This window comes from Giraffa tippelskirchi, chromosome 8 (genome assembly GCF_054371585.1).
Source record: "Giraffa tippelskirchi isolate mGirTip1 chromosome 8, T2T-mGirTip1v1.2.pri, whole genome shotgun sequence".
NCBI classification, from domain to species: domain Eukaryota; kingdom Metazoa; phylum Chordata; class Mammalia; order Artiodactyla; family Giraffidae; genus Giraffa; species Giraffa tippelskirchi.
The window spans coordinates 127,160,022-127,179,333 of record NC_137282.1 but is presented as its reverse complement, the minus strand read 5'-3'; the positions used below and the strand labels follow the sequence as shown (position 1 = coordinate 127,179,333).

Here is a 19,312-nt window from a genome sequence, read left to right as displayed (position 1 = left end):
TGAGGCGTGGATACGTGTGATTATTCACGTTTGTGCACAAACATGTAGCGTGGATATGTTGGTACCTTGGGGTTTTGTGTGTTGAGTATATGTTGCTGAGTGTGTAATCAAGTGATGTGTGCATGTCTGTTACGATGCGTGAATTATGACCAGGGCTTCTATAGTATGTCGTATTTAACGTGGTGTGGGTAATATAAACACGTGTGTCACGAACGCGTGTTCTTTTCAGCCAGGGTTTGTGTATATTTTGTGTCTGGTGTAGTGTGCAATGTAATGTATGCGTGTCATTTGGGTTGTGGGGTGTGTGTGTGTGTGAAATTGAACTCCACGTGGGGTTGAGAACGACTCAAAACACACGGTGTTTGCAGTCTTCACATGTGGAGGTGGTGTACTGTGTGTGTGTTGTGTGTGCTGTGCTTAGTGTGCCAAGGGATGCACACAAGTCTTTGGCAAGCAGAGTGAAGGCTGGGTGTACGCTGGCAGGTCTGCACCCGGTGTCGGGGTTCAGACGTGCCGTTTCTGTGTAGACGCCTTGCATAGTGCTCTGCGCATGCTCCGAGAAGCCGCGCTCTCTCCCACGTATGGCGGTGTGATTCCTGTGTGGACAGAAACCAGAGGGTGTTGTGTGCGCGGAGGTGTATCAGTGGCGGTTGTGCAGTGTCCACTGTAGATGTTGCTCGTGTGGGGTGGGCGTTAGGCGGTGGCAGGAATCCAAGGGCACCGCGGCCACCTCCACGGTGAGGAGGAGGATGGGGCCCCACCGCCAGACCTAGCCGGCGCGGGACTCGCACTTCCGGATCCGCACTCGCACTTCCGGGCCCGCCTGCGGGGTATTCTGGGAAGCGGGGCCACGCCCACCCTGCAGGCCCCGGGGAAGCGGCTGAGGCGGTTGAGCGCGCCGGAAGCGGAGCGGTCTCTTCCCTCGCCTGCTGGGGGCTGAGCTCTGAAAGCCGCGTGGAGTCTATACTGTCCAACTCACCGGCTCCTGCCGAGCGCCGTGCCCCGCACGTGTATTTTCTTCTTTAATCGTCACGGCCAGCCTCTGAGGGACCTTCTACTCTCCACCGCACAGGTGAGTTACTCAGGCTCCAAGAGGGGAAGGAGCCATCCTGGCTCAGGCCCCTGACTCCCCAACTTGCCACGAGAGAATTTATGACGAGAAAAAGGGCCGCGGGAAAATAAAACTCCCCGAATAGGGTTACCCTGCTTTTCCCCCAAAACCTGTCGAAAGATACCAGAAAGCTCTCCTCAGACCTTTCTGAATTTCTCGCACTTGCTGGAAAGGGAGGGAATCATGGGTTAGTCCAATGAAAACAAGGTTGGAATAATGGAGGTATTAGATAAGCTTGTATGGTATAATATGATATTTCCCAGAGGGTGTACAATTAAATAATGAAGAAGCTAATTGTCCACAGTTATATTTAATACCCGTTGTGGAGTAAAGGATTAACATGAGTTTTTAAGCTCCACGTGGTCATTCTTCAGATGTCCTTCCGGTGGCGTCTTCCTCCTCCCCAGCTTCCTTCTCCCATCCTTCTTCATTCCTTCTTCCTCTTTCTTCTGCCGTATTTGATCTATTAGGCTGAATCATATGAAATTACTTTTTGTGTATATCAAAACTAGTTAAATGTTGGCAACTTCATATGTTCAACCTAATGTATTTTGGAAAGCTCTTTTTTCTTTTTGGGGCCCCTGGGGGGAGGGGTGTGTCTTGCAGGATCTTAGTTCCCAGACCAGGGATCGAACCCACATTGCCTGCACTGGAAGCAGGGAATCTTAACCACTGGACCACCAAGAAATTCTTGGAAAGCTCTTTTATATTTTGTAAAATGCAGGGAAATTATTTACGTTTGATTTGAGTTTCAGAAGCCCTGTGATTTTTCACTGATTGGAGGAGCTTATACTTAACGTATTATGGCTAGAGGGGTAGCATATGGTGTGCTGGAGTTGCCTCTCCAGGTGATTGTTAAATATTCAAGGATTTTGCAAGAGAGTTGTTAAACCATTGGTAGCTTGAAATTGGCCATGGAGGGAGGGCCATGGAAATTGGCTTTCCTCCTTGCCCTCCTGGGGTCCGGTTTAGCAGAACGCTGTTGGTTGTTTGATTTATCTTAGGCCAAGTGAAATCACAGTGAAATCAGTTCAGAACCACATAGATCCCCAAACAGAAACTGAGACTGAGAAAAGAGTAGAATGGATGCTGGGGAGGCAACCAACAAGTTCAGTGGTTGTGGGAGAAAACATTGACAACTTGGGGATGTGCTGTCACAGTTCATAATTAATAGTTCACTTTAGTTAGTTTTAAGCATTTATCAGCACTATTTGAAGTGCTTTATATGTGTTAACTCATTTGATCCCCACAGCAACCTTATGACATAGATATCATTGCTATCCCTATTTTACAGATGGAGAAACTGAGGCTTAGAGAGGCTGAGTAACTTGGCCAAGGTTATACAGATAGTAAGTGGTAGAGTTTGGCTTTGACCTCAAGCTATCTTAACTCAAGAAAACATGCTTTTAACTACACTGTCTGTATTATATACGTTAGGATATGCTGCAGTAATAACCCACAAATTTCGTGTTTTACAATAAAGATGGTGTATTGTTGTTCACATTACATACTGGCTATGTGTCAGATGTGATTCTGCTTCACACATCTTATTCTGGAACCCAGGCTAAAGGAGCAGCTCCTATCTTGGCCCCAGAGGAAAAAAACAATTCTAGCACCATGCAGTGATTCTTAAGATTCAAGTAAAAAAAAAATAAATAAATAAAGATTCAAGTAATATGTGGCATAACTCTTGTCACATTCCATTGGTCAAAGCATATCACGTGGCCAAGCTTGACTCAGGAGGGCTGAGAAATAGAATCCCCCTCTCCCTAAGCACTGCAAGTCACATGACAACCTTCTGGGTAGTGAATAACTGGGAACTGTTTTAGGTTAGGTTCCCAGAAGCAGACCCTGAGTCAAGGATTAGAGTGCTCTATTAAGGAAGTGTTCCTAGGAGAATCCAGAAAAGGAGTGGAGGAGCAGGACAGGGAAGGAGGCAAAGCTAAGTAAGGATATAATTTCAGGCCAAGTCCTGGGCTGAGCCTTATCCAAAGGGGGTTCTGGGTATAAATTATACCTCAGAGTTTATCCCAACTCAAGGCAAGAGAGCTGGACTTTCATATTTCCACAGCTGTGAGTCATCGGTTAAGGACTGCTCTAAGGGCACTTTTTGCTTTCTGAATATGGATGAAGCAGTTCCAGTGGCCCTGGACCAGTCCTTCGAAAAGAATCACGGGTGCATGGCTCTTAGAAACAAAATCACACAGAAGTCAGGAGAGGGAACAGAACCTGAAAAAAGATTTGAGGAAATGTGGACAGAGCACAAATAATTGACACTAAAGGAATACTAATGCCATCTACCACACTGCCTCTATTTTATACTGTTTTATTTTGATATCAAAGGTATGACATTTTTTTCTGCTGTAGTTAGTGGCATGTCTTTGATGTCAGAAAGAGGGACCACAGTTTTCTCCTCTTGAAATAAAAGGTAATAGGGAATTATTACAGGTTTTTCAATAATCCTGTGCAGTACTTACTGAGCATGTGTGTCTAACACTGAAATCTCTCCAGAGTGAAGAAAGATGTGTATAATACTGTGGTGCAATTCTGTCAGTAACCCAGAGTTAGTGCAGCCTCCATAGGTTAAGGGTACAGTCCCTAATAAGACTGCCCTGTTCCACCTACACCAGCTGCAGGTTCAAGGGCTCCCAGGCCCTGCTTGCTTCTGACCTACAAATTCAGGGGTTCCCATGAACTTTTCAGGTTTCTTAATTTGCTAAGATGATTTATAGAACTTGGGAAAGTGCTAGGCTTTATGATTAGTTTTGTTATAAAGGATACAAGTCAAAATCAACCAAATAAAGAGAAATATAGGAGGAGGTCTGAGAGAGTCCTAAACATGAACCTTCCAAGCCCCCTCCCTGAGGAATCTGGATGTGTCCCCTTCACAGGACAGTGATATATTTATTCATCAGCCAGAAGGCTCAACCAAACTTTGAGTGTCCAGAGTTTTATTGGGATTTCATCATATGTGCATGATTGACTGAACTCAGTCTCCAGCCACCCTCCTCTTCCTGGAGGAAGTTGGGCTAATATCACATGACTCAAATCCCCAATCCTTTAATCACATTATTGGTCTTTCTGATGTAACCAGCCCCCATCCTGAGTCACCCATTAAAATAAATTCAGGTGTGGTCTAAGAGCCCCACCATGGTTAACAGAGACACCCTATCTCAGGAAAATCAGGAAGGGTTCAGTAGCTCCCTCCCCAGAACCTAGGAAAAGACCAGATAAATTCTTTATTATGCGGCATGTATCATCAGATTGGAGAACAGTATTTAACTCTGAGCAGAATTTTTGTAATTCCACAGGTAAACATAAATGTAAAAGCAAATACAGTACACCAAAGACAAAAAATCCTTTTCTAAATGCAACCAGGGAAGTAAAACAGATGACCTAAAAAGGAACTGTACAGTAACAGCAGACTTACCTTGCACAGCAGTAAAGGCTAGGAGATAATGGAGTATCTCCAAGAGAATTATAAGGTAGATTTTTCTTATTGAAAAATAAAGCATAAAATAATTATAAGATACTGTAGTGATATTTATCTGACATCCCAGAAGAAAGTTAATCTGTTACTGAAGTTATCCACTTAAAAACCAAAACATTTTAATGATTTCTGATATAAATCATTCCAAAGTATATCACCCCATCCTCCTCCCTTCTTAACTGGTGAGTTCAGCATTAGTGCGCTTTTAGGTAGTGAGACTCCCAGGGGTTACTGAGGTCTTCTAAGCTGTTTGCACCAATATCAAATGTTTCCACATGCTGTATTTCATACTTCTTTCTGCTTATTATAATCCTGTCTCACTGCAGCAGCAGTTTTATTGAAGCTCTTAATCTGTTGCTGATTTAATGTGTATGTGTCTGAATATAGGTCACAGGCTTTCTCCACCCTCCTAATATACATAGCTCATTAGCTATATCTGACAGATTTTATTTTCTGAAAATGAGCACTATGGTACAGTACATCCAGCACATTCTTACTGTGTAATGTTGACATCATGTAGGCTTTCCCCTCTTGAATCTGAGTGTGTCCATGGTGCTGTGTAACTTCCAAGGTTATAAAAAGATGATATAGCTTCCACCTCTCGGAATGCTTGTTCTTAGAACCTAATCATTATGCCACAAGGATGGGGAGAGACCACAGGGAAAGGCCGCACGTAGGCATCTGATAGAACCCCAGCTGAGGCTCCACTCAGCAGCTGGCACTAGTCTCCAGCCTTGTGGATGAATGAGTGAGTGAGCTTTCAGGTAAGTCCAGCCCTAGCCTTCAAGCCACCCTAGTTGAGACCAGGTGGAGCAGAAACAAGCTGTCCCTGCCGAGCCTGCGAATAATCCAAATTATGAATTTAATAAGCCGAAGAGTGATGGTTGTTTTAAGCTCTAAGTTTGGGATGGTAGCATTCACAGCAATATATAACTGGAAAGAACCCATTCAATTTACTTCAGGAAAGGGGGATTTAATGAAGGGACACAGAGGCTTATAGGAACCCAAGAAGAGAAACTGCTATACAGCATGGAAACTGCAGCTGTTTTTACATATGTAAAATATAGGTATACATAATATATATACAAATACAGATTTTATATATACAGACATAGGTATGTAACTTCTACCACTCTCTGCACATATACTATATTCTTTTCTCGTGATATAGTCTCATTTCAGAAGTGGTTTATCATAACCTCTCCCCACTTCGTAGTCCACTTTCTAATCTCAATCTTTATAATTCAAGTGCTGTTATTGATTCAGTGCCCAGTTTCCATTTCTTGAAAAAACATGTGATTGAAACAGCTCCTCTTTGCCAAGTAAGGTCCCTCAAAGGACAAGCATCTGGGCTAATTACACCTGAACTAGCTTTGGTCAGGTGTCCATCTCAGGGAAGACAGCTGCAGTTTTGAGGTAAGGAGTCCCCCAGAAAGTGTGGGTGGGCATATAGTGACTGACCTCTCTAGAGCAGCTCCTCATTAGGCTGTTAACTCCTAGCCAGACAAGGAAAGCTGAGAAGGGTATAAGCATGACCAGATGAGAGTAGCACATAATCAGGAACTGGCAGCCCGGAGGAGGATCAAGAATGAGGGAGGATGAAGAAGAGTATGTCTGGCAGCAGATGGTGAGACCTGCAGGCCCTGATAACATCTGCAGGTGTCATTTCACCGTAGATGGGTCCATGGTGTCCTGCATAGAGACCGCAGAGTACAACAGACTCGTTCAAGTTCTAGGTCAATTAATATAAAAGCTGTGAGACCTCTGGCAAATTACCATCTCTGAGCCTTGATTTCTTCATCTGTAAAATGGGAATAATAGCACCGCCTTGCAGGGTGAGGGTGGGAATTACTTAACTCGTGCATCGCAGCCACTCAGTAAGTGTGAACTCCCTTTCTTCCTCCACTTGGAAGTCAGAGCTCTCCTTCCAGGTTGTGCAATGTGCTAGGACAAAGATCCTGTAGCTAGAGGTTAAAAGATTTCTCACTCCAGTTACTCACAACCTCAAAGGAGTTCCCTGCCTCAGGGCTTTGCACCTTGCAAAGGTGAAACAAGCCTTTATGGGTCCAGAGCTACCCTGATGGGGCCACCGACTACATCTTTTTCTAAAAGTCACCAGATTCCTGAAAATCTAAAGAACAGAAAGACTGTAGATGGTTTGGAGACATAACCAATAGATGTGAATAAGTGAAATAAGTGAATAGAAAATGCATGGCGCAGTAGCACTGAAGCTCTTCGATAGGCCCCTCTCATTTTAAAAACATACAGAAATTATGAAACTATCGGGCAGATCTCAGTTCCCTGAAGACTCTCACTCTCCTCAGGTGGTTCAACACTGTACAATGGCAATTACTGAACTATGTGTGTTGCACGTCAAATGCCAGCACAGAGGCACGGAGCCTGAGGGGAGGGGCTCTGGATCAGGAGTTCCAGGTCTGAGGTCCATTCCCAGCCTTGCTGCTGCCTAGCACTGTGTCCATGGGCAAGTCACTGTCCCTCTCTCATCCTGGATCTCCACACATCTAAAATGGGGTGATTGGACTGGTTTCCAAGAGGCCTCAAACTCAAGTAGGAAAGGAGTATCTTAGTGGTTAAAGAGAACCCTCAAAATTACCCAAACATTAGTTCAAATCCTGTCTTTTCCACTATTAGCAGTGTGACCCTGAGTAAGTTGTTCAACCTCTATACACTTGTTTCCTTATCTGTAAACTGGGGATAGTTACAGTATAAGATTGTTCTGAAGATCGAGAAGATAAACCATGAGTGCATGCAGCACAACACCTTGTACATAGTAAGTTCGTGATGAATGTTAGATATTGTTGTTAGTGGGGATTTTAAAATATATTTTTGAAAGCATAGCTCTATTAATCATTATTGACCGCTGGGACTCCCCAGGCCACAATCACATTTCTGGAGCGTCAAAAGAGGAACAGATACAAATTTGTACAAAAAAGTCATTGATCTCCTTCAATTAACAAGTTTTCCTTTTTTGATGATGGTGGGAGCCTCCTTGTAAAGCAGTGATCTTGAAACACAGGTTATGGGGAGAAAGAAATGATTTTATAACTGTTTTAAGCTCCCACTCCTTTATGTCAGCTTGGAGGACTTGATCATTAAGGAGGTTACTATAATCCAGGCTACAGAGAACTTAGTATATGGCACAGAGCAGTATTTCTGTAATTTCTCAAGAGAGAACAAGACTTAGATTCCTGGGTCACATCCCAAATTACTTGATGGGTAGGAATCTCCAAGGGTAGGAGCCTCTGAAGGGATGTTTATTTAAGCCAGTGCCCAGTTACTCTTGTCCAAGAAGTTTAGGAAACCTTGGCAGAGAGGCTGTGCCCGCCCCTGAAGCCCTGGTTGGTTGTGAGAAGGAGAGGGACAGGGGAAGCAGTAGATTGCAAGACTGACCCTTCCCCAAGGTACATGGGAGGAGAAGGGAGAAATGGTCATTTAAATGAGGTGACTGAATATTTATCTGTTAGGTGCAGTTGAAATGGAGGCAGACCAAGATGCCTAATTGACAAGTTGTCCCCTTCTCACTTCCCTCTCCATGAGATGTGGACTCATGAGACAAATTAAGTGAGGGGAAGAAAATAATGTCTTTGTACATCTGAGTGTCCTGTGAATGAATTGCTGCTCTCAGTGATGTCACAACATTGTCATCAAAACATTACACCATCGTTACCAAGAAGTCTTCATCCAAGAGTCTTTTCATCTTTGAAACCCAGCTTTTATGGGTCTGGGGTCGCCCAGGAGCTAAACCAGGTTAGGGCCCCTTTAGGTCTGAGAAGTTGCCCTTTGCCTTCAGGGCAAGAACCAGAACATGCTCTTTAGTCTTGCTGGGAAACAGTTTGGGAGCAAGAGGCTGGGAATTAAATCTTCCTGGAGGAATCACATAGCCAATAAATTAAAGGGTGGATCCACACAGATGGTTATAAGAGAACAGGTCAGTATGCTTCCCTGGCCTTGGCATTCTGGTTTTCTCCAATGGTCACACTTCTCCTGGGCCAAGGGTTCATATCCCTGGTGCTCTGTCCTCTTTCTGAGAGGGATTTCCTTTTTCTTCTTTTTTCTGGTCACTCTGCCCTAGGACAGATGAAGAATTCTGAAATTCTAAACATCTAATACCTTTGATTATTAATTGTAGAAATACTCATAATAAACTCAGATTTGAACCATCATTTATACTGTTTTTCAAATTGTAGCAAAGAACATATAAAATCATTTTAACCATTTAAAGTATGCAGCTCAATGGCATCTAGTACACTCAACAATGTTGTGCAACCAACACCACTGTCTAGTTCCTGAGTTTCCTCACCTCAAATGAAGCCCTGTACCTATTAAGTAGTCACTGTCTATTTATTCCTAACCCCCAGCTACTGGCAACCACTAATCTGCCTTCTGTCTTTGTGGATTTGCCTGTTCTGGATATTTCATGTAAGTGGAATCATATGATATGTGGCCTCTGGCTTCTTTCACTTAGCATAATGTTTTCACGGTTTATCCATATTGTCATGTATCGGTACTTCATTACTTTTTAAGATTAAATAGTATTCCATTGTATTTGATATACTACACTTTGTATATCAATCAGCTGGATATCCTTTATACAGTTAAAGTGCTTTTTTAAAAAAAAAAATTTATTTTTGGCTGCACTAGGTCTTCATTGCAGATCGAGGACTTCTCATTGCGATGGCTTCTCTTGTTGCTGAGCATGGGCTCTAGGGCACGTGGGCTCAGTAGTTATGGCACATGGGCTTAGTTGCCCTGCGGCATGTGGGATCTTCCTGGACCAGGGATCAAACCTGTGTCACCTGCACTGGCAGGTGGATTCTTAACCATTGGACCAACAGGGAAGTCCTAAAGTGCTTTTTATATAATACCGTATCACCTGATCCTCACCAAAACTCTGGGATGTGTTCAGGGCAGATATTATTCATTATTATTGAGATTTTCCCCATTTTACAGATAAGACTAAGGCTCACAAAGGTGGAGTTACTTGTCCAAGGTCTCATAGGTGGTTAATAGCAGAATCAGAACCCAGGTCTCTGAGTTTGGATGACCAAAACCTTTCTTGAGCTGTTTGCTTTGTAATACTAAACAGTGTCCTTCCTCCAAGAAGATCATGAATGGACATGTGCTCATCATAGCAAGACAGGTGAGGACCAGGGAGAGTTCAACCCTTCAGTTCAGTTGCTCAGTCGTGTCCGACTCTTTGCAACCCCATGGACTGCAGCATGCCATGCCTCCCATCACCAACTCCCAGAGTTTACTCAGACTCATGTCCATTGAGTCAGTGATGCCATCCAACCACCTCATCCTCTGTTGTCCCCTTCTCCTCCTGCCTTCAATCTTTCCCAGCATCAGGGTCTTTTCCAGTGAGTCAGTTCTTCGCATCAGGTGGCCAAAGTATTGGAGTTGCAGCTTCAGCATCAGTCCTTCCAATGAATATTCAGGACTGATTTCCTTTAGGATGGACTGGTTGGATCTCCTTGCAGTCCAAGGGACTCTCAAGAGTCTTCTCCAACACCACAGTTCCAAAGCATCAATTCTTCGATGCTCAGCTTTGTTTATAGTCCAACTCTGACATCCGTACATGACTACTGGAAAAACCACAGCTTTGACTAATAATCATAGCTAATAACCATAGCTTCGATAATCAGCCCCAGGGTTTGGTATAAAGGTGGTAGAGCTATAAGAGAGACCATGCGTGGCTGCAGCCAGCAAGGAGAGAGTCCTGGAATGGAGATGTTTAGGTGGATGAATCTTACACTCCCTGCTTGGACAGGCCTAATTTTGTCCATTGACAAAGTGGATCACTGCCTACAAGGTTTGGTCTTACAAGGCTTTTCTGCTCAGACGTCCTTAAGGATTCTCCTTCCATCTCTGCATGAAACATACATACTTGCCTAGAATGCTTTACTGTCCCAACAGCAAACCTAGCAGTCAGGGCTTCATAAATGTTTGCCAACTAAGTCAGTTTAAGGACTTCAGGTCTCTGATGTTTTACTCTGTCTCCTCAGCAGTGTGTCACCAGTAGCAATCTTCAGTGCAAATGAGCAGGACTTCCGGGAGTAGAATCCCACTCTGCTGCAGTGAGAGTTTTATTACTGCTAAAATAATAGCAAAACCAAATAATGGAATGTTTGGAAAACTGAACAAAGCAACAAAAATGATCCATAACCTTACTACCCTAACACAACTGTTATTTTGAAGAATTCTCTTTCCCTCACTTTTCTTCCTTTCTGCCTTCCTTCCATCTATCCATCATGAAAGTACTAAAAAATATTGTAATATTTTAAACATTGCCTAATATCTCACACCTAGAGACAACCACTGTGAACATTTTGCCTACTTTCTTCCAATCTTTTTCTTTTTTTAAGATTTATTCATTTGTTTCTTGGGCTGCACTAGGTCTTAATTGCGGCCTGCAGTATCTTTGGTTGCTGTATTTGGACTATTAGTTGCAGTGTGTGGGATCTAGTTCCCTGACCAAGGATTGAACCCAGGCCCCCTGCATTGGGAGTGTGGAATCTTAGTCACTGGGCCATCAGGGAAGTCCCAGAAAGAGACACTTAAAAAAAAAAAAATTTCAGCTGCACCACATGGCATGTGGGATCTTAGTTCCCCAACCAGGGATCCAATCCCCACAGCCCACTGGATCACCAGGGAAATCCTTTCTTCCAGTCTTTTTCAATGCCTTTTTTTCATAATTGCAGCTATACTGAATATTCCATTCTGTTAGTATATATGTCGTTTCTGTTACTAATTTTTTTCTAATAAATCAATATATGTTTATTTACAGAAACTTATGGAAAAAATTAGCAAAAAAAAAGGAAATAAAAATTATCCAGAATGTCCCTTCCACATATGGAAATTTTAACATACATTTTTTAAAAAGATTTATTTGTTTTTGCTTGTTTGTTTTTGGCTGTGCTTGGTCTTCGTTGCTGTATGTGGACTGTCTCTAGTTGCGGCGAACAGGGGCTATTCTTCACTGCAGTACTCGGGCCTCTCACTGCGGTGGCTTCTCTTCTTGTAGAGCGCAGGCTCTAGGCACGTGGGCTTTCAGTAGTTGCAGCTTGAGGGCTCAGTAGTTGTGGCGCATGGGCCTAGCTGCTCCATGGCTTGTGGGATCTTCTGGACCAGGGATCAAACCCATGTCCCTTGCATTGGCAGGTGAATTTGTAACCACTAGATCACTAGAGAACCCCTAACATGCATATTTTTACATAGTTGTGATCCTACTGAATACAGTTTTTTTCTTTTTTCCCACCTATCTTAATCTCATTTCCCCATGTTGCCCCATAGTCTTTATCATTGACTTCATTTTTGTTTTAATTTTTAATAGGTAACACATTTATATAGTACAGTATTAAAAAAAATTAGGATACTATAGAAGGGTTTTTTTTCCCCAGTTATTTCTCATTTGCCTATTTTTACTCCCACAGCACCCACTGCTACCTGTTCCTTGTTGACCCTCCTCCTGAAGCACCCTTCTGTGCATATCTAAAATACAGTATACTTAAATACATTCTTTCCATTTTTTACATAAAAAATAATGAACTATGCACACTCACCTTCTAAAACTCAACAATATATCTTAGAGTTTTTCCTATTAATATTCAAACAGAGCTTCCACATTTTTTTTTTTTATACCACTTAGGATTCTGCTTTATGTAGGGTAGCATAATGTATCAAACTAGGTCCCATGAGGGGAGAGGCGAGATAGGGGTATGAGTACAAACTACTATCTATAATGTAAATAAGCTACAAGTATGTATAGTAAAACAGAATATAGCCAATATTTTATAACTATAGATGGCATATAACCTTTAAAAATTGTGAGCTACTGTGTTGTACACCTGAAACTTATATAATATTGTATATCAACTATACCTCAGTTTTTAAAAAAACATTTTTTAGAAATTAGTCCCCATCAGTGAATATTCAAGTTATTTTCCTCTTTCTTTGTGCCTAGTGCAGCCATGGCTCGGGGTCCTAAGAAGCACCTGAAGCGCGTAGCAGCTCCAAAGCACTGGATGCTGGATAAACTGACTGGTGTGTTTGCCCCTCGTCCATCTACTGGTCCCCACAAGCTGAGGGAATGTCTCCCCCTAATCATTTTCCTAAGAAACAGACTTAAGTATGCCCTAACAGGAGATGAAGTGAAGAAGATTTGTATGCAGCGTTTCATTAAGATCGATGGCAAAGTCCGCACTGATGTTACCTACCCTGCTGGTTTTATGGATGTCATCAGCATTGATAAGATTGGAGAGAATTTCCGTTTGATCTATGACACCAAGGGTCGCTTTGCTGTTCATCGTATTACACCTGAGGAGGCCAAGTATAAGTTGTGCAAAGTGAGAAAGATCTTTGTGGGAACAAAAGGAATCCCGCATCTGGTGACCCATGATGCTCGCACCATCCGTTACCCGGATCCTCTCATCAAGGTAAACGACACCGTTCAGATTGCTCTGGAGACCGGCAGGATCACCGATTTCATCAAGTTCGACACCGGTAACCTGTGCATGGTGACCGGAGGCGCTAACCTGGGAAGAATCGGTGTGATCACCAACCGGGAGAGGCACCCAGGTTCTTTTGATGTAGTTCATGTGAAAGATGCCAATGGCAACAGCTTTGCCACCCGGCTCTCCAACATTTTCGTTATTGGCAAAGGCAACAAAGCATGGATCTCTCTTCCCCGTGGAAAGGGTATTCGCCTTACCATTGCTGAGGAGAGAGACAAGAGGCTGGCAGCCAAACAGAGCAGTGGATAAAATGATCTCTGTGTAACATGATTGAAAAAGTCTTTGTACTTAGTTAAAGATAATAGCGCATAAAAAAATAAAGTTGTTTCCAGTCTGCTGCCAACAATACTACTGTGACTAACGTTGTGTGTATGTCATTTCAAATGTGTGAGCCTCCATCTGTGGAATAAGCTCCTAGAAGTGGAACTGCTGGGTCAAAAAGTGAATGCATTTTTAATTTTGGTAGGGCCAAATTGTACTCTGTAGGTTAGCAGCACCAGCATGTGATTTAACCCAGTGTCTAGCCTTAGTTACTTTCTCCATTTTCTGTTGTCCCTATAACGGAGTTAGGACCAGCCTCAGGCATAAACCAGTTTTCCTTTCTGGCCACTCATACATAATCTGTAATATATTGAAGGCTACTGGATGACAGACACTTCCTGTGTGTTGAGAGACAAATATGTGTCAGACACAGGTGCTGTCCTTGGGAGCTGATCTCAGCTAGGGGGGCTGGGAAGGGAGCACGGAGGAACATGTAAGACGAGCCCACCAGGCCCTCAGCCTCTGAGGGGGAGGAGCTGGGTGTGGTTCTGCTCTCCATATCCTAGCACCTAGCAGAGCAGATGGTAGGCAGCCAGCATTCAATATACATTGAGGGAATACACGATTAAATAACTGAATATCTGGTGTGGAGGGAAGGGGAAAGGTGCTGGAGCAAAGGTGTTGGTCAGGGCAGGCTTCACAGAGGAGAACAGCATTTGAGGGCCTCTTTGAGAAGTTCACCAAGTGAAATTCTAGGCCAGAGAGGCTAAATATTTGTTGGCTTCCTGACTCAAAGACCAGTTGGGCAAGGAGAGTCGGGTGACAGAAAGGATCTGGAGACAGATCTGAGTGGGTGGGGTTTGGGGGTCCCTCTGATAAGTGCTGGACAGTAGGTATCTTCGAAATAAGGCAGAGAGTCTTTGAGACAAGGCGAGAGGCTAGTGAAGACTGCCAAGGAAAAGCCCCCCCATTTCCCCACTCCGGTGCAGGGTGCAGCTCCTGTTGGGGGGCAGTGACCATTCTCTTTACCCTGTCCCAGACCCTGGTACACCCCGGACAGTCCAGATGCTGCACCCTACTGCAGGCTGCAGAAAGGATGCCCACCCCTTCGCCGTCAACCAGATTCCAAACCCCAGGAACTGGTCTGATGGCTTGGAAGCTCTGCCTGCGTCCCCGGGAACACAGATCCCTGCTTCTCTCTGGGGAGCAAAGAAGCATGGTTTTAGCTTCTCTAGTTCACTTCCTAGAATTTTAGAATATTTTTAAGGATCTGACTCCTACAGAAAATCAAATGCCAGCCCATCCCCCACCAGCCCACCTATTTTACAACTGAGGTCATTCAGAAGCAGCGCTAGGTCCTGACTGTATCCAGTGCTCTCTGTTCTGAACCAGGGGATGGCCGTCAGGATAGTGACACATAGAGCTCTGAGGCTGGAGTGGGGAGCGCAGTGCAGGAGCGGGAAGCAGGGTAGCGGTCAGCTACCTACACCTGTTCCAGTTGCTGCGTTACAAACCCTCTAGGAATTCCAGATAATACACTCATGTGTAAGCTCCCTGCTTGGAAGCAGGTTTGCAGCATGGGTTTCAGAAAGTCCTTGGCCCAGGAAAGATAGCTGTGTTACCGAGAGAAGTGGCCTGGCTAAGGGAGGTGGATCCTGGAACCGCAGGTTCAGAAAACCATCTCTGGTAGAGCTGTTCCACCCCTGCTCTCCCAGGGGCCCAGGACAGCTTCTAATAGTGACTCAGAGCCTGCAGGCAGTACTGGGAGCCTAGCCAGAGCGGAGTGGCAGCTGGCCTCTGATTCCTAGACAAAGGATGGGAGGCTGCTCCTCCTCCTGACTTCTTGAGACCTTGACTGCTCTCGGGAAGCTGCTTTGAAAATATACCAGAACTTGAATTTCTCTTCATAAAATCCACAGGGGAGTCTACTTTGGGATTTAGCCTCTGAAATACTTCTCTGGGTACACTTTCAACTCTGGCCCACTCCAGCCAGGGATTCCTGAGGGGTAAGAGGCAAGCACATTCCTGTCTCCTGCAGTGGAAGAGGAAGGAAACAATTCACCTACTAGAGCAGACAGACGTGAATGAAATGATGAAATAAAAAAACTCTTACATCAGTGAGTGAGTACCTTCAGGTTTCTTGGCTCCTGGTATAGTCCTGATAGAACCCCACGAGAGGTTTTGTAAGTCCCCTTTTACAGGTGAGGAAACCAGCCCCGTTAAGTTATGTCACTTACTCTAGGACACAGGAAAGTACCCAAGGCCAGGAATCCATGGCTTGTTGGCCTAGACAAAGTGACTCCTCAGTCATTCAGGTCCTTGCCACTACACCACCTCAGGCCTCCCCTGAACAGCTAACTGGCTTTTCAATCATAAACTCACTCAAAGAGAAACTGAACAATACTGGTTGAGGGATGTGTTTTTTCAGATTTAGGGGATTGTGATTCATATTAAGAAATGCATTTTACACCACGATGCAGTAACCAGACAAATATAATTCACAACACTTAGAATAGTTGGTAATTAATTTCTGTCTACTTACAAATATGTAAAAACAAATGCAAGTTCCATAACATAATGCTTCCTCCTACTGCCTGTGATGCAGTCTGGCATTTTCTAATTCTCTTGTTATTCCGTGTCAGCCTTTTTGAAAAGTGCTCATGCGATTCACTAAATTGACTCCGTGACTTGAAGTTTGAGAAGCACTCTGATAGATGGCAGCTGGGTTCCCCCCACCCTTGTCTGCAAGTGGGAAGTGGACAGTGAGGCAAGAGATCAGACTTCGTACACTTTGTGCCTGGCATTGAACCGTGTCCTCTGGGGACAGGAAGAGATACACCCACAGGATCCCTCCCTTCAGTCACTTTTAAACAGAGGAACAAGACTTGCCACATGTAAAGCAAAGCTGACACAAATTAAAGGCGGAAAGAAGCAGGGCCTCTTCAGGACTATATTAATCTGCTAGGGGTGCTGTAACAAAATATCCCAGGGTGGCTCGAATAAATTTACTTTATCACACTCCTGAGGGCAGGAAGTCTAAGATCAGATGCCAGAAGACTTGATTTCTCCTGAGGCCTCTCTCCTTGGCTTGCAGAGGGCTGTCTTCTTGCTACCTCTTCACATGGTCCTGCCTCTGTGCACATGCTCTCCTGGTGTCTATGTGGCCTAATCTCTTCCTATGAAGATACCAGTTAGATTGGACACTAAGGTACTAGGGGATGGGGCTTCAGCATATGAATTTGGAGCAGGGATTGTTCAGTCCATAACAAGGACCTATGTGCACAGTACATTAGCTCATGCATCTTCACCCCAGGCTGGGCACTAGAGGCCTTATTCCTGTTTTGAAGACATGGAGGCTAGTCTTGGGAGCGATTGGCAATGGCTTACGGTCCTCCAGCTGACAAGTAATGGCAGAGCATTTGAGTTCATGCTCTACCCTCTCACATATCCTAGACGTTCGGACTTCGGTGGGAGAAGATGGCACTGGGCTGAGTTCTGAAAAGCTGTCCTGCAGGCAGACGGGAGGTGAGTGAGAGCAGGTGAGGAGGAGGCAGTGCCTGGGCAGGCCCTCATAGCTTTGTCCAGGTGGGAGGAAGAGGAGATAGTTTCGGACGAGGACAGTGAGAACTGGAAGGTCCTCCTGAGGACTCAGTCCACGCTTCCCGTCTCGTTGGTGAGGAAACGGACTGGGAAAGGAGGGAGTGATGCAATGCTTCCACCTTGTGTACCTTCACGTGAAAGTCTTCTCTTCTCCGTCTACTCAAGGCCCAACAACATCTTCAGTTTCCCTGTTCTCCGCATCGGGCCCAGTATGCCATTCAGAATAGAGGTTCGAGTGTTTAGATATGAAACATGGAGGAAAAGAAACAGTGGGTAGGGGGGTCTCAGCTTTATGCCCCTACCCCTAATGGTGGTGTGTAAAGGTATACACTACATCAAAGGAAAAAGCAAGCAAACTGCTAATCACACACACTCCTAGAGCATGAGGATGTGGATTATATATACACACATACCTGCCCCCGACAACACACACAATTTTTCCCCTTTTTAGACTTTTCACTAGAGAGACATCCTTCAGCCAACACTGACTCAGCATCAGAGGGTCTTTTTCCTCTCCAGGCTCCTCTTTCCTCTTCTCCCTGCCTCCACTAGAATTCTCCATGTTCTCCTATGCATCTTCAAGTGAGGATTTTGCTAGACAAACCTCTCTTTCTATGACTACTTCTCAAGTGTTATTTTTCTAAAATACTTGCCCAAACAACCCAATAAGAAAAAAAAAAGTGTGGAAAACCTAAATAGACATTTCTCCAAAGAAGACATGCAGATGGTCAACAAACACATGAAAATATACTCAACATCACTAAAGATTAGAGAAATACAAAACAAAACTACAATGAGGTATCACCTCATACCAGTCAGAATGGCCATCATCAAAAAAATCTATAAACAATAAATGCTGGAGAGGATGTGGAGAAAAGGGAACCCTCTTGCACTGTTAGGGGGAATGTAAATTGATACAGCCACTATGGAGAACAGTATGGAGATTCCTTAAAAAAAAAACTAAATAGAACCATATGACCCAGCAATTCCACTCCTGGGCATATACCTGAAGAAAACCATAATTCCAAAAGATATATGCACCCCATTGTTCACTGCAGCACTATTTACAATAGCCAGGACATGGAAGCAACCTAAATGTCCATCAACAGAGGAATGGATAAAGAAGATTTGGTGTGTATATAAAATAGAATATTACTGAGCCATAAAAAGGAAATATAAAATAGAATATTACTGAGCCATAAAAGGAACAAAATTGTGCCATTTGCAGAGACTTGAATGGACCTAGGGACTTATACAGAGTGAACTAAGCCGAAAAAAAAAAATTGTATAATATTGCTTATATGTGGGATCTAGAAAAATGATACAGATGAACTTATTTGCAAAGCAGAAATAGAGACAGAGATGTAAAGAACAAACATAACAAATATACAAATATCACGTGGGGGGCAGGGGGGTGGGATGAACTGGGATATTGGGATTGACATATATACACTACTGTATATAAAATAGATTACCTACTGAGAACCTGCTGTATAACACAGGGAAGTCAGTGCTCTGTGGTGACCTAAATGGGAGGGAAAACCAGAAAAGAGGAGAGATGTGTATACATATGGCTGATTCACTTTGCTGTACAGCAGAAACATACAACATTGTGATGCAACTATATTGCAATAAAAATAAATATTTGCCCAGTGTTGGGCTGGTAAATAGTGAACAACCAACTCTCCAGGGGAAAAATAGATATATCAACAATTTCAAAAGAGCCAATAAAAAAAAATGGTAGTAAACTAACTAGGAAGTGATGAATTTTGAGTATATTTTACTTTTGTTTTTAATAATAATTATGAATTTATATCATGCATTGTCAACAGGGGTGAAAATTGGGTTTTGGCAGGGGATGAAAAACAGTCTTACTGTCTTTACATACAAAGCACAAAAATACATCCAGTGCATAAACAGGTATGCAATGTATTTGTGATATTAAAATTTTACAGGGAGAGTGATAGGAGATTAAGGGGAAAATGTCTGAAAAGGTCCTTAGGAGGCTATGAACAAACTGTTGAGAAACACTGAATCATATCATTTGATTTTTAACAACCAGCTCACAGAACTCCTGAATATTTAGTAACTGGCTCTTGCAAGTCTGTCTGAGCTGGCTCCAGCACACCCCCAGACCTGGTGTGAGGCAGGTGGGAACAAAGCAGAGGAGAGAGAAAGAACCTCCTCTGCCACACAAACAGTACAGCAGGTTGGTGGGAAAGATGGCATCAAGGGGTGTTAAAGCAAAGAGTCTCTGGACCCCCATAAATCAATGGTGGCTGCCCCTCTATCAGCCACTGAGTCTCTGTCCACAAC

The 19,312-nt window shown here is 43.7% G+C and overlaps 1 protein-coding gene across 2 annotated transcripts; it reads left to right on the top strand.

Moving 5' to 3' along the window:
• The first annotated feature begins 882 nt into the window (after nucleotides 1-882).
• LOC145517553 (small ribosomal subunit protein eS4, X isoform-like) lies at nucleotides 883-13,483 on the top strand. Of its 2 annotated transcripts, none has more exons than XM_081520283.1 (2): nucleotides 883-1,072; nucleotides 12,591-13,483. In XM_081520283.1, exon 2 carries the CDS (start codon nucleotides 12,593-12,595, stop codon nucleotides 13,382-13,384), a length of 792 nt encoding a protein of 263 aa, XP_081376409.1. In that variant the 5' UTR covers nucleotides 883-1,072; nucleotides 12,591-12,592; the 3' UTR covers nucleotides 13,385-13,483. The 2 variants fall into 2 exon arrangements, with proteins under 2 accessions (XP_081376409.1, XP_081376408.1); XM_081520282.1 differs by having other exon boundaries at nucleotides 12,586-13,483.
• Nucleotides 13,484-19,312: the final 5,829 nt, after the last annotated feature.